The following is a 12265-nucleotide window of genomic DNA, read 5'->3' as shown; positions in this document are numbered from 1 at the left end:
CCATTGAAGAAATAGGAAAAGGAAAGAAAAGTCTTTTGAATAAACAGATTGCTTTGACTTATATAGTTTTATGCTTTTTTTCAAGGAAAAAAAAATAACTTGGGCTTGTTTCTCTTCTCTTACCCTTTTAAAATGCCTTTGCTGAGGAACCCGCTAACCATTATGGTTTCTCCCAACATCCTCTCCTTTCTCCCCCTTCTCCCTTAGTATCTTTTTGCCACATACATTGCTCCTTCGGCCACTCTTGACATTGGACTCCAACAGGAGAAGAAAAAAGAAATTTATATGAGAATACAGCCACCATTTGAAGACCTTTTTGACACAGCAGAAGAATATATCCTTCTCCTCCTTCTTGAGCCCTGGACAGAGATGGTAAAATTAGACCAAGTTGCTTTTAGAAAGGTATCGTGGCACTAAGAAACTGTGTGTGAGGCGTTCAGGTTTACTACAAAACTGATCATAAGCAGCATTATTAATTCACAAGGGAAAAACTGAGAAAGGTCTTACATGGACCAGGGACTCAGAGTTAATTAAGATTTGACAGTCTCAATATCAGAGCAGGGAAAGTATTTGTTAACTTTTTTTTTTTTTTTTTGCCAGTTTCTCTATTGTGTCCTAACAGAAGTCTAAAATCTTTATCATTTTTTAGTTCTCCATACAAATATGTCGGCAGAGAGAAATCTGAGTTTGGTTTCCTGTGAACCAAAAAATATGTCATAGTAATGTTACTGGCTTTGTCCCTTGCCATTTCTCAGCAGTGACCTTGATTTTGATTCACGGAAAAAGCCCCCTTAATTTTTTTTTTTTAAAAGCCCCCTTAATTTTATACTGGATGGGTTATAGTAAATATCGCACCCATGGAAAATAGAAATGTTTCATAGTATTGTGGAAAACACATTTTCCAACTTCAGTGTTGCTATTTTAAGGTATCCCCAGATGGTCATCTGATCAGACTGCTTGATTAGATAAAAAGTATTAACACATCTTTTTAAATTACAGCAGAAGTCATTTTAAGTCTCAGTGCCTGAATGTTTTCACTATTCTTATTGATCAGTGGAGGACATTTCTTTAAATATTTATTTTAAACCACAGATCACACCCATTAATAGGTATCTTTTATATTAAGTTGATGCATGTACCCTGTACATGAGGTCATTTCCAGTAGAACTCTGCTGCTGTCGTATTGCTATTCTTTGTTCATGTCTCCTCAACAACTTTTTAATCGTATCTTCTACCAGAAAGAATAGGTTAGGTAAATTAAGATAAAATTAATACCAAAACACCTCAGATAGAATTACCTTATTGGATTTGACTAAGCAGTTCTATGGCTTACTAAATTCAATGACCAAAACAATTAAATTTTCATTCCTGATTTCTCTTTGTTCTGAAAAATTAGTGTTACATCTTTTTTACTACTAAAATACATCTATTACACTAGAAAAATTAGGATATCATATGAAATTTTAAAAATTATCTCCTGTCATTTTATTTTTTATTTAAAAAATTTTTAAGTTTATTTATTTTGAGAGAGAGAGAGAGATAGCACAAGCGGCATAGAGGCAAGGAGAAGGAGAACAGGATCCTAAGCAGGCATCACCAGTGCAGAGCCTGATGTGGGGTTCGAACTCACAAACTGTGAAATCATGACCTGAGCTGAGATTAAGAGTCAGACACTTAACTTTATGCCATCCACGTGCCCCTCCGGTCATTATTTTAAATACAGTGTCTGGTGTAGAGGAAGATGGACCTGAGATAGCTCCTGAGATGTTAAAAAAAAAAAAAAAAAAAAAAAAAAAAGATTTGGCATTAAAACTAACTGCACTAAACCAAAAAGGTTTTGGCATCGGTAACGATTCTTATAAATATGTGGGACAAACTGTACACTCTTTTTTTTTTTTTTTTAAGTTTATTTAGAGAGAGACATGAGTCAGGGAGGGGTAGGGAGAGTGAGAATCCCAACCAGGCTCCTCACTGTCAGCACAGAGCCCCATGTGGGGCTCAGACCCACAGACTATGAGATCATGACCTGAGCCAAAGTCAGACACTTAGCCAACTGAGCCACCCAGGTCCCCCATACACTCTTTTTAATAAGAAATTTAAAATGTCCTTAAATGCAGACCAGAGGACATCTGTAAAAGTTCACCTGACTGGATTTTGTAGGCTGTTTTGCAAAAAAGATCATCAAGGTGACTACCAAAGCTAGGTATTAAATATAGAAAGTTCTCCGTCCGCCAAACTGATTTTTCCCTGGAAGAGAAATGGAGAACGAGCTTGTTCTCCTGTCTATATAATACAGTGCAGTGCACACTCTGTAGGATGAGACCTACCGTGAGGTTAATTTGATAAATGACTCTCCTCTATTGCTACAGCAACAGAACCTTAGCTTGCAGACTAGTAATAATGGAGCCTGGTCACTTCTTGTTCTACTGTGGATTATTTGGTCCCGAAAACTAGCAATGCCTGCCTTCATGACTATTATCCTGTTATAATGAATAGAAAATGTAAATGTGACCCAACAGGTGTGCAGTGTTTGTCAGTTCACGTGTGGTGATCAGGAAGGAGGAACGATCTCTGGTGTCACTATATCATTACACAGAAATATTTTATCGCATGCACGCAAAGTCTGAATATGTTGTAGCTATTTTTATGTTGGTTTTCCTGCCTTTGCCTCCAGACTAATTTACTTTATTGGCAAGTATATTCATTTTTTAGTCCACTGTTATTGCAAGTCGTGCATTCTTTCCCCACTTTTTCATAATGCACATTCTATTGATGTTACAAGCTTTATTATTGTTTTATTAGGTGGAGCTGGTGGAAGAAACTCGACAGCTAGACTCCACATACTTCAGAAAGCTACAGGCTTTGCATAAAGAGACATTTTCCAAGAAAGCTGAGGTAAGACAACTCTCTACTTAGAAAAAACAAACTTTTTATCCTGGGAAGGATCACCACAATGTGTATATTGGCAAGGGGCGGAAGATAGTATATTGAGGAGATCGTGTTCTGGTCAAGTAAGGGATAGGCACTTCCATTTTTCTGCTACTTCTTCACCTAACTTGCTGCATTTGACAGGTATCACTTTTTATTGACACATTTAACAACAAAGCCAAAAGACAAAGCAGATGCCTGCCTCAGTTAAGAGCCTTTAAACCACATTATTCCTGTGCACATTTCTGATCGCTTTCTGTATGCCAGCAGCTCTGTTTGTTGTCAATTAAAAAAAAAAAGTTTAATTGAGTTTTCCAAACAGAAAAGGAACTTTTATGTGACAGCAATAGGCAAAATAATAATGGAAAAAAGATGGGAAGGATTTGGGGTAGTCAGTAAAAAGATCATAGGATTGATTAGGATATTAAAGTCTTATTTTGGTTGATAAGTTTGAGATTTTTGGATTGCCTACATAAACCATGATAGATTCTGAAAGTCCTAAAATTAAATGTATGTACCTGCATAAAGATGACAGTTCATATTTTATTGATGTGAAAAATGCCTAGGACACATTATTATATAAAAATATAAAGAACCAAAAACACTGATATTATTATAATCCTGTTTATCTAAAATTATATGTGTATTTCTACATGTGTACATGTGTGCAAAGAGGGATATCTAGAAATATCTGAGATTTCACCAAATGTTACAGATGGTTAACTCTGAGCAGTAAGGTTTCAGGTGATATTTTTACTTTCTCCTTTGTACCTCTCTGCAATTTTTAGTCTTTTACAATAAAATTTTACACAAATAGTAGAGTGGTTTTTAAATGTAACCTTTATCATAGTTGCCTTTTTAACACAAATTTCTTTATTTGAGAAACTTCTAATTAATATCTTGGAAAGGCTACATAAAACCCCAAAAAGTAGTGCATTTTATTATTATTTTAAAGTTTATGAATGAAAACACTCATAAGGTTGTATTTTAAGTTTGTATTTTAAACTTCATGAACTAAAATGTAGCATTTTCGTTGTATTTTAAGTTGCTTTTTAAACTTTATGAACTAAAATGTATAATACTTCCCAAAATCCTTCTCTTCATTGGTAATTGATTTTTTTAAATATTGGTAGTTTCTCTCATGGTCTGATGCTTTTCAAAAAGAAACAGAGAGATAAATGAATTATATAAGGAGAGGAAAGGTTTTTCAAAGAATAAGCCTCTCTAGCTCTTTGCTCTTATATACAGCTTATAAACTGTTTGCAAAACATCAGGTCTTAAAAATTCCTAATAATTGGGGCGCCTGTGTGGCTTAGTCGGTTAAGCGTCCTACTTTCGCTTAGGTCATGATCTCGCGGTTCGTGGGTTCGAGCCCCATGTCGGGCTCTGTGCTGACTGCCAGCTCAGAGCCTGGAGCCTATTTCAGAGTCCCTGACTCCCTCTCTCTCTGACCCTCCCTTGCTCACACTGTCTCTCTCTCTCTCTCTCCTAGAAATAAATAAAACATTAAAAAAATTTTTAAAAATTCCTAATAATTAACTTTTATATGAAAAGGTTACATTTAAAGAACGTACTATTAGAAAAATATTTTGCATTACTCTATAACTTTCAAAACTGTTATAAATAAAAGAACACTTTGTATTCATAATGTATTGTTAAGAAAAAGAACCACGTTACAACACTATACACGGTTGTATGGTCCTATCTTCGTTTTTAATGAGCCACGTGTGTGTATGCAAAAATGACTAGAAGATTTGTATTTACAAATGTTATCAGTTATTATCTTTGAATGGTAGTATTATGTATGCTTTTGCTTTCTTATTACAAAAGATGTATTACTCTTGTACTAAGAAAAATAATAAAATTAATATTTTATAAGTAAATATATAGTAAATGTTTTCTAAATGTTCCTGGAAAGAAGAGAATGGAAGAGAAAGGAACAGAAGAATAGAATTTGTTGCAAGTTACAGCCAGATTCTAGATTCTTTATCTAATTTCACCATTGAATTGTTAGATGGTGTTGGCCTAATAGTCCACCTTTATTTCAGTTTCTATTTTTAAATTTGGAAAATAATTTGTTGTATGTAAGAGATTTTTTTAATGGAAAGTATTATTTCACTAGGACACTACTTATGAGGTTGGAACTGGTATTTCACCACTTCCTGATGCCTGTAAAAGAACAGAATACTGGAATAATGTTCCTGAAGAATATAGGCACTTCAGTTTTAATGATCTGCTTAATAACAAACTGGAGTTTGAACATTTCCGTCAGTTTCTTGAAGCTCATTCTTCAAGGTAAGGAAAATAACCATTTAGAAATGTATTTCTCTCTTAAAGCACCATTTTTCTAAGCTACTTACTTTCATTCAACATATAAAAGTGATTTGGTACTAGATTTTATCCATGACAGTAAAAAGTGATGAGCATACCTATCTGAAATCTGTATAGGTAACTTTTTGTTTGGGAGTGCATTTTGATAATAGCAACCTCCCAAATGTTATTTTAAGTCACTGGACAAGATTTTAATAGTTTCAGCATTGGATAAATTAAGACACCAATATATTTAATTCTTTCACTTTTCTACTATTTCTTTCTTTTGTATTTTTCTAGACAGGTGCTTTAATTAGTCTTTCTTAAAAAGTGTACCTTTCATATTTTCATATTTTTCTAAGCGATTGAAATTACTGTAATACTTCATAATTTTTATTAATACATAAACATTGTAGTTTTGCACAGAATCTTGGAATCTTATGCCATATTTATCTACTATAAACTGAAATATTCATCATGTATTTTTCCAGTAATTTTCTCCCAAGTTAAGAGAAAATGTTTATACCTGGGAGCCAAATTTCACATATATAGTTTCCTTTCTTAATGTTAGAATTGTTTTAAATTTAGCATGTTGCCAAACAGACATGCGTTGGGTGAAGATTTTCCCAGATTAGATATCAACAATACTAATCTATCAGTAATGAAGGAACTCAGACCCTACCCATAATGGTGGTAGATGATTTTCTGATCCCCGTATGCCTGTGTTCATTCATATATTTAGCTAGGATGAGACCTAATAACATTGAACTCATTAGTTTCATGATCTAATTGGCTCTGCTAACTAGTCAAGACAATCACTTTCTAAGTTCTGTCAGAACAAAAACTTGTTTGGTGGTTAGTAAAATTGAGAGAAAAAAAATAAGGGCTGTACTTTGGTTTTGTTTTCATTTTAGTGTGGATCTTATGTGCTGGACAGACATTGAGCAGTTCCGAAGAATAGTTTATGGAGACCGAAAGCAAAGGGAAGCAAAATCTATATATATTAAAAACAAATACCTTAATAAAAAATATTTCTTTGGCCCCCAAAGTCCAGCTTCTCTATATCAGCAGGACCAGGTATCAACATATAAACATATTTTCTTTGTTGAAGTATGAAAACCAGTAATTTATTTCTTTTTGCCAGCAATCTAAAATTCATCATTTTTGTCTTTTGCTTTTATGATTCATATGTTAGACACTTTGGATATCTTACTTTTTAAGTTATTTATAATTACCAACAAATTAAAGGCCTTTAAAATTCACTCAAGCATTATATACTATAAAAACTGTGCTATTTTAAAAAGTAATTATAGAATAAAAATACCTTATTCATCCATTTACACATTCATTCAGATATGAGTGCCTGTGATATATGGTGTCATTATCTACTATATTATTATTGTAATTCTTGCTGTATGTCTTTAGCATACTCTCTGGTGCCATTATTTATGGCAAAAATGTCAGATTGAGATTCAGCAGTGGGACTGAGTATCCATATAACACTTTGATCACATGAAATATGGCTCAAGTTTTATGCTTTTGAAATATAAAGAATTAAGTGTTATAATTATTTTGAAGTTCACTGGTACTATGTTACTACCTGGAGATCAAATGTATAACATTTGATATCTTTATTTTGGTAATTTAAAAGGATGCATATCCTAGTGGCATATATTTACGAAGTACATATCTCAAATTAATGCTAAATTCAGTAAATGTAAGAAAAATTCGGATGTGTTCACAGTAGGGCATACCAGATTAAAAAGCTAGGTCCTTTGGGGGGAAAATAAGCAAAAGTTTTTGGGAATAAGGGGGAGAAGGGAATCTGAAGTTAATCAACCTTGACAAAAATGCCTTGCTGTTAGTTCCCTGAGATACAAATCTGGTATACGTTGGCAAATGTAGTTGAGTATCTCCATAAGCACAAGTATGAAATAAACACATGGAGGCATTTCTTTTCTGTTTGGCTTGTGATACATTGTGTGAGGTTTCATGGTATATGATGCTACTGTGTGAATCCTCCATGGTATAAGATGCTGAGAATTTAAAATTCAGTGGAGAAGGTTATCCATCGCTGTGTAGACTACAGAGGAGTTTCCCCCGTGAACTTTCTTCCTCATCTTTTGCTTTATTTTTGTTTACTTACTTTATGCCTAAGGATATCCTCATCACATTACATTTGTGTAGGTCTTGCTAGCCCTAATTTCCACTGGGTGGCCACGTTTCCTCTTTGATTAGCAAAGTCATCTTTTCTTTTTCTTTTTTCTTCCTTTTTTATATAAAATCAGTATTACTAAAAGATGTCCAAGAGGATTTCTCTTTTATTTTTGTGTTACAAATACTTTTATTAGTGGGATTTGATAGATTTTATTAAGCAAAAAGGAACGAAGAAGGAGGTCATTGTTTTCATTAAGGGGTCCAGGAGGTCTGAGGGCTGTGTACACAGAAACAAATAGAAAAAATAACTATTTAAAAAAAAAAAGAAGAGAAAAAATAACTAATATTTATAGCAAAAAATGGCCATCCGTAGCTTGTTGAAAGCAGTACTTATGCAGAAGGGAGATTTGGGCCACAAAGAAATTGTGTTTTGCAATTGTGCTGCCTGTGCAGGTCAGAGACTGTTGTCTGTATAACCTGATCTTTCTCTCCTTCCTGCTGCCTCTTTGTTCCTCTTCCAAGGTGTTGGGGCAGCCCTGCACTGCTACCACCATCTCCAATCCAATGTTTGTTTGTACATGTTGGTAATATCTGAGTGGAGGATGTCTCCTAACTAATTCATGCCCCATTTTCCTCATGCACAAAAGAAAATGCTTTCTCAAATTAGTCAATTTGGAACAGAATCATAGATTCATAGAATATTAGACCTGGAAGAGCACTTAGAAAACTCACAGACTAATAAATACCCTCATTTCAATTTGAAGATACTGAGGCCACGGGGAAAAGATGGCATTGTTTGTGGTCATACAGGATAAAAATCCCACTCCTGTGTTGTCTGAAATATATCATGAGCAAAATCAGACATCTACAAGAACCATCACATAAACCACAATTTTCTGTTTGATGTCAGGGGAGTTATCAGTCTTTAGTATATACGGTATAGCCAGGAGATAATCTTATGGAAAATGAAAATGGTGCTGTTTTTCGGCTGCTCGGCAGATGGTTTGGGGGTGGATTCATAAATTAATGACCATTAGTGTTTCTTCACTAAAACATACAACTGCAGTTTCTGTTTCATTTTTTATCTTCTTAGATAATGAATTTAAGTGGTGGCTGGGGAAAGATGCTCCATGACCAGCTTGATGCGCCTGTTCTAATTGAAATTCAGAAGCATGTACTAAATAAGCTAGAAAATGTATGGTTGCCATTATTTCTTGCAAGTGAACAGTTTGCAGCACGTCAGAAAATAAAGGTATATGAGTGATTGTAATCTTTGGGTAGCAATTGACAATACCTCTAAAAACATCAAATGTGTATACCTGTCAACCCAGCCATTGTACTTCAGTGGCATAATGGTTAAGATCATAGAGTCAGCCTTCCTAAGTTTTAGCCTCATTCTTAATTGTACAACTTTAAGGTTTGCTTTTTAAAGTAGGTTTAATTTATTCCATTCTATGCTATGCTATGCTATTCTAATTTTAAGTAATCTCTATACCCAAGGTGGGGCTCGAACTCATGACAATAAGATCAAGATCAAGATCATCAATAAGATCATGTTCTACTGACTAGGTCAGCCAGGCACCCCTACAACTTCAAGTTTTATAATCTTAGTTTCCTCATTTGAGAAATAATTGGGGTTAATAAGAGCAATTGCTTCATGAGATAGTTGTGAAGATGAAATAATTATGTTTAGTTTCTTAGCATGGTACCTGGCACACAGCAAACACTCAGATATTAGTTATTATTATAGTTATTTTATATTATTATTAAGTCCTCATATAAATGGGCAAGGATATATAAGGGGGAACAAATAAATGAATTATGATAATTCTGTACTATGCAGATTTCTATATAAAATGGGAGTATAAAAATGAGATTTCCATGTACTGATATGATAGATGTTATTCACTGAGTGAAATAAGTAAGATGCAGAACAGTACATAGAAGATGATCCATTACATGTACTTATATCTCTGTGTCTGTCTATTTATGTATTTCTTTTTCTTTCTTTTTATCTATCTGCATTTCTATCTGCCTACTTATCTATCTACCTATGTTTGTGTTTATGAAAAAAGATCTAAAAGGATCTGCCTCCTGGGAATGGTTTGGGGAAGTAAGAAGGTTTTTACTTTTTACTTTGTAAAGTGGGGTGTTTTTTTTTTTTACTTTTACTTTGTTTTTACTTTATAAAAAAAGCACATGTTACTTTGGTTATTTAAATTGTCATTATCACACCTAAAACAGGCAAACCTGATCTGTATAAATTAACACAAGGGGCATGTGATTTTGGACTGTAGTATGCAAAACACATACCGTTAGTATTGATCAGAAGGAATCTTAAAAAACTGCCCTCGGAGTGCCTGGGTGGGTCAGCCAGAGCATTCAACTCTTGGTATCAGCTCAGGTCATGATCTTGCAGTCATGTGATTGAGCCCCATATGGGGCTCCATGCTGGGCATGGAGTCTGCTTGTGATTCTCCCTCTCCATCTCTCTCTTTCTCTCATCTCTCCCTACCCTCTCAAAAATAAATAAAGTAAACATAAAAAAGAAATCACCCCCATATTCAATTTTTCAAATACTTGGAGCCTTATTATCTGGAAATATCCTTAGTCTTCTGAGCACCTTAAGTTATGGAAAACACAATACAACTGGGAGCATAGAATTTATAGAAGAGCTGTCTTGTGTTAGGGAAAAAGTTCCTGGAAATAAGCTTTGGGACAACTCATATTTCCTCATTTCCTTCCTTCAGGGTTTGGCTCACTAATATTATTTACCACATTTTCTCACTATGTTTGCCATAATAACTTTATTATAACTTATGGCCATTTCCTGAGTTAGCATTCTTTGGGTGGCCAACAACATAAACTGATTCTAGCAACCTGAAGCCAAAGGCAAAAGAGACGGGAGAAAATTTATCCTAAAATAGTGCTGGAACATCTCACACATGAAGGGGAAGAATTGGCACCCAAGCTCTAAAAAAGCCAGGGTCCGGGACAGCCCTGGAAATCCAACAAAAGTTCCCGGACAGCTGTGACTATAAAAAAGACTCAGAAGCCATGATCCAGGACCTGGTCTCTCTAGGTCAGTGCCTGGGTCTATCTGCTGTGTACAGGGAGGTACATTCACATAGCACAGATTTGGCAGAGTGGTTCCCAGGAGAAAATAATGTGAACAGGCAATACCCTCAAGAAATATCTAACTGTATTTCCTCCATGTCTTGAATAACTTTTGTGTTCTAAAATTAGCTGTGGCTAGAAAAATAGCACAAAAATCTAGGAAGTCCTCATTGTCTCTCCAGCTTCAATTTCCATGTAACCCAAAGTGAAACTTTTATTCACATTTGGGGCGATGCACTTAGGTATTATTATCTTCACTTTGCAGATGGGGAAACTGTTCAGAGAATTTGAGTGACTCACCCAGGCACCTAGGAAGGGGTTCCTTTGCTAAATCAGATCCTCTTTCTCCTAAACTGCACCATCTCTTATCCATACTGACCTTTACCTCATTTTTAAAAGCTCTTAAATTAGTAAACGATGATAAAAATGGAGACACTCTGGATAACTGGGAAAAAATAATTGGTTTTGCTTCTAGGTACAGATGAGAGATGTAGCTGAGGAACTCTTACTACAGAAACATGAAAGGAAAATTGGGGTCTGGAAGGCAAGTAATGTTTGTTATATTATTATTCTTGCAACTTCTGCTCTGTCAAAGTATTATTTCTACCCCCCGACTTGTTCAAAGAGACCCTCGTCATAGACCCTGCTTTCTAAGCCACCAACTGACCACTGATGCTACTTAATTGGCTGATGGATCCTGGGGGAAAGTATGATTCTACGAGAGCCGCCTTCTTAAAGCCCTCTTGAACTGCAGAACCATAGAAGCATGCTTTAAGTATTGGATGATAAATGTGTATTTTTGTTTATCTTGCTTGTGATGGATTTATTGAGACAAGCTGTTCATTCCAGCCTATGGTAGCTTATTTATTACTGAGACTGGGTCACACAAAAAGAACGAGATGATGTGTGCAGCAGAATTACCAAGTTAAATTACCTTATGTTGTGCTCTTTGTTGGAAATTACATTTTGGCTTTAGAAGAATTAAGATAACTATCGTTTTGGTGATTATTTAAACCACTAGACTATGATACCTTACTAGAAAGTGCCTATTTGCTACTTAACAAGCATGATAAACAGTCTTCTTTTTGAACCTACAAATTTATGTGTATTCATCCTTCCTCAGATCTTGCTGGAATGTAGACCCAGGTGACCCCCTACAAACTAACTAACATAAAATTTTATTTGACTATTAGAGAAGTATATGTATCTGTTAGGATGCTCTTTTTCTGTATTTTCCTCTTAAAAGGGAATAAACCATTCTTATGTCTGTCCTTTGCTATATTTTTTATTGAAATACTGAGTAGAAAGGGCTTATATTTCATATTATTGTGCATTATATATTATGTTACTTTCTGCTTAGTTAAATTACAGGTTTTAGTTAAATTACTTAAGTTTTAGTATCTTAAGAGGCAGGTCTTAAAACATTATTTGCTGAGTGGGTTTTAAATAAACAACCCAGTCTAATACATAATTGTTCCTATTTATAGGGCTGTAATTTTAATACGGAACATATGCTGAGGGCCTTAACTTTTTGACCAGAGAACACGACGTGTGCCTCACTAAAACAGTGTTAGACATCTAATCGCTCTATCTGGGTTAAGGCACTGCTATTCTAGACTGCCTGGTGTTGCCTTTATTTTTCAGTTTCCAATTCAGATGTCATCCTCAGGATCCTTCTGCAAAGCTTTTGCTCCTCCGGGCAGAATTAATTACTCCTTTTGTGTTCCCATAGTGGTTTTCACATAACTCTCTT

General features: G+C 34.8%; 1 protein-coding gene across 2 annotated transcripts in view; it reads left to right on the top strand.

The window, feature by feature from the left end:
- RGS22 (regulator of G protein signaling 22) overlaps positions 1 to 12265 on the top strand; it is a 134771-nt gene that overhangs the window by 104594 nt on the left and 17912 nt on the right. For both annotated transcript variants that reach the window (XM_039233860.1, XM_039233859.1), the window contains 6 exons: positions 208 to 402; positions 2803 to 2895; positions 5051 to 5223; positions 6153 to 6315; positions 8489 to 8647; positions 10988 to 11056. In XM_039233860.1, coding sequence (XP_039089791.1) covers positions 208 to 402; positions 2803 to 2895; positions 5051 to 5223; positions 6153 to 6315; positions 8489 to 8647; positions 10988 to 11056 — 852 coding nt within the window. The remainder of the gene's footprint in view (positions 1 to 207; positions 403 to 2802; positions 2896 to 5050; positions 5224 to 6152; positions 6316 to 8488; positions 8648 to 10987; positions 11057 to 12265) is intronic.

The sequence above is a fragment of the Hyaena hyaena genome, unplaced genomic scaffold, assembly GCF_003009895.1.
Source record: "Hyaena hyaena isolate Hyena2069 unplaced genomic scaffold, ASM300989v1 scaffold_79, whole genome shotgun sequence".
NCBI classification, from domain to species: Eukaryota; Metazoa; Chordata; class Mammalia; order Carnivora; family Hyaenidae; genus Hyaena; species Hyaena hyaena.
This window is presented reverse-complemented; position numbering and strand designations above follow the sequence as displayed.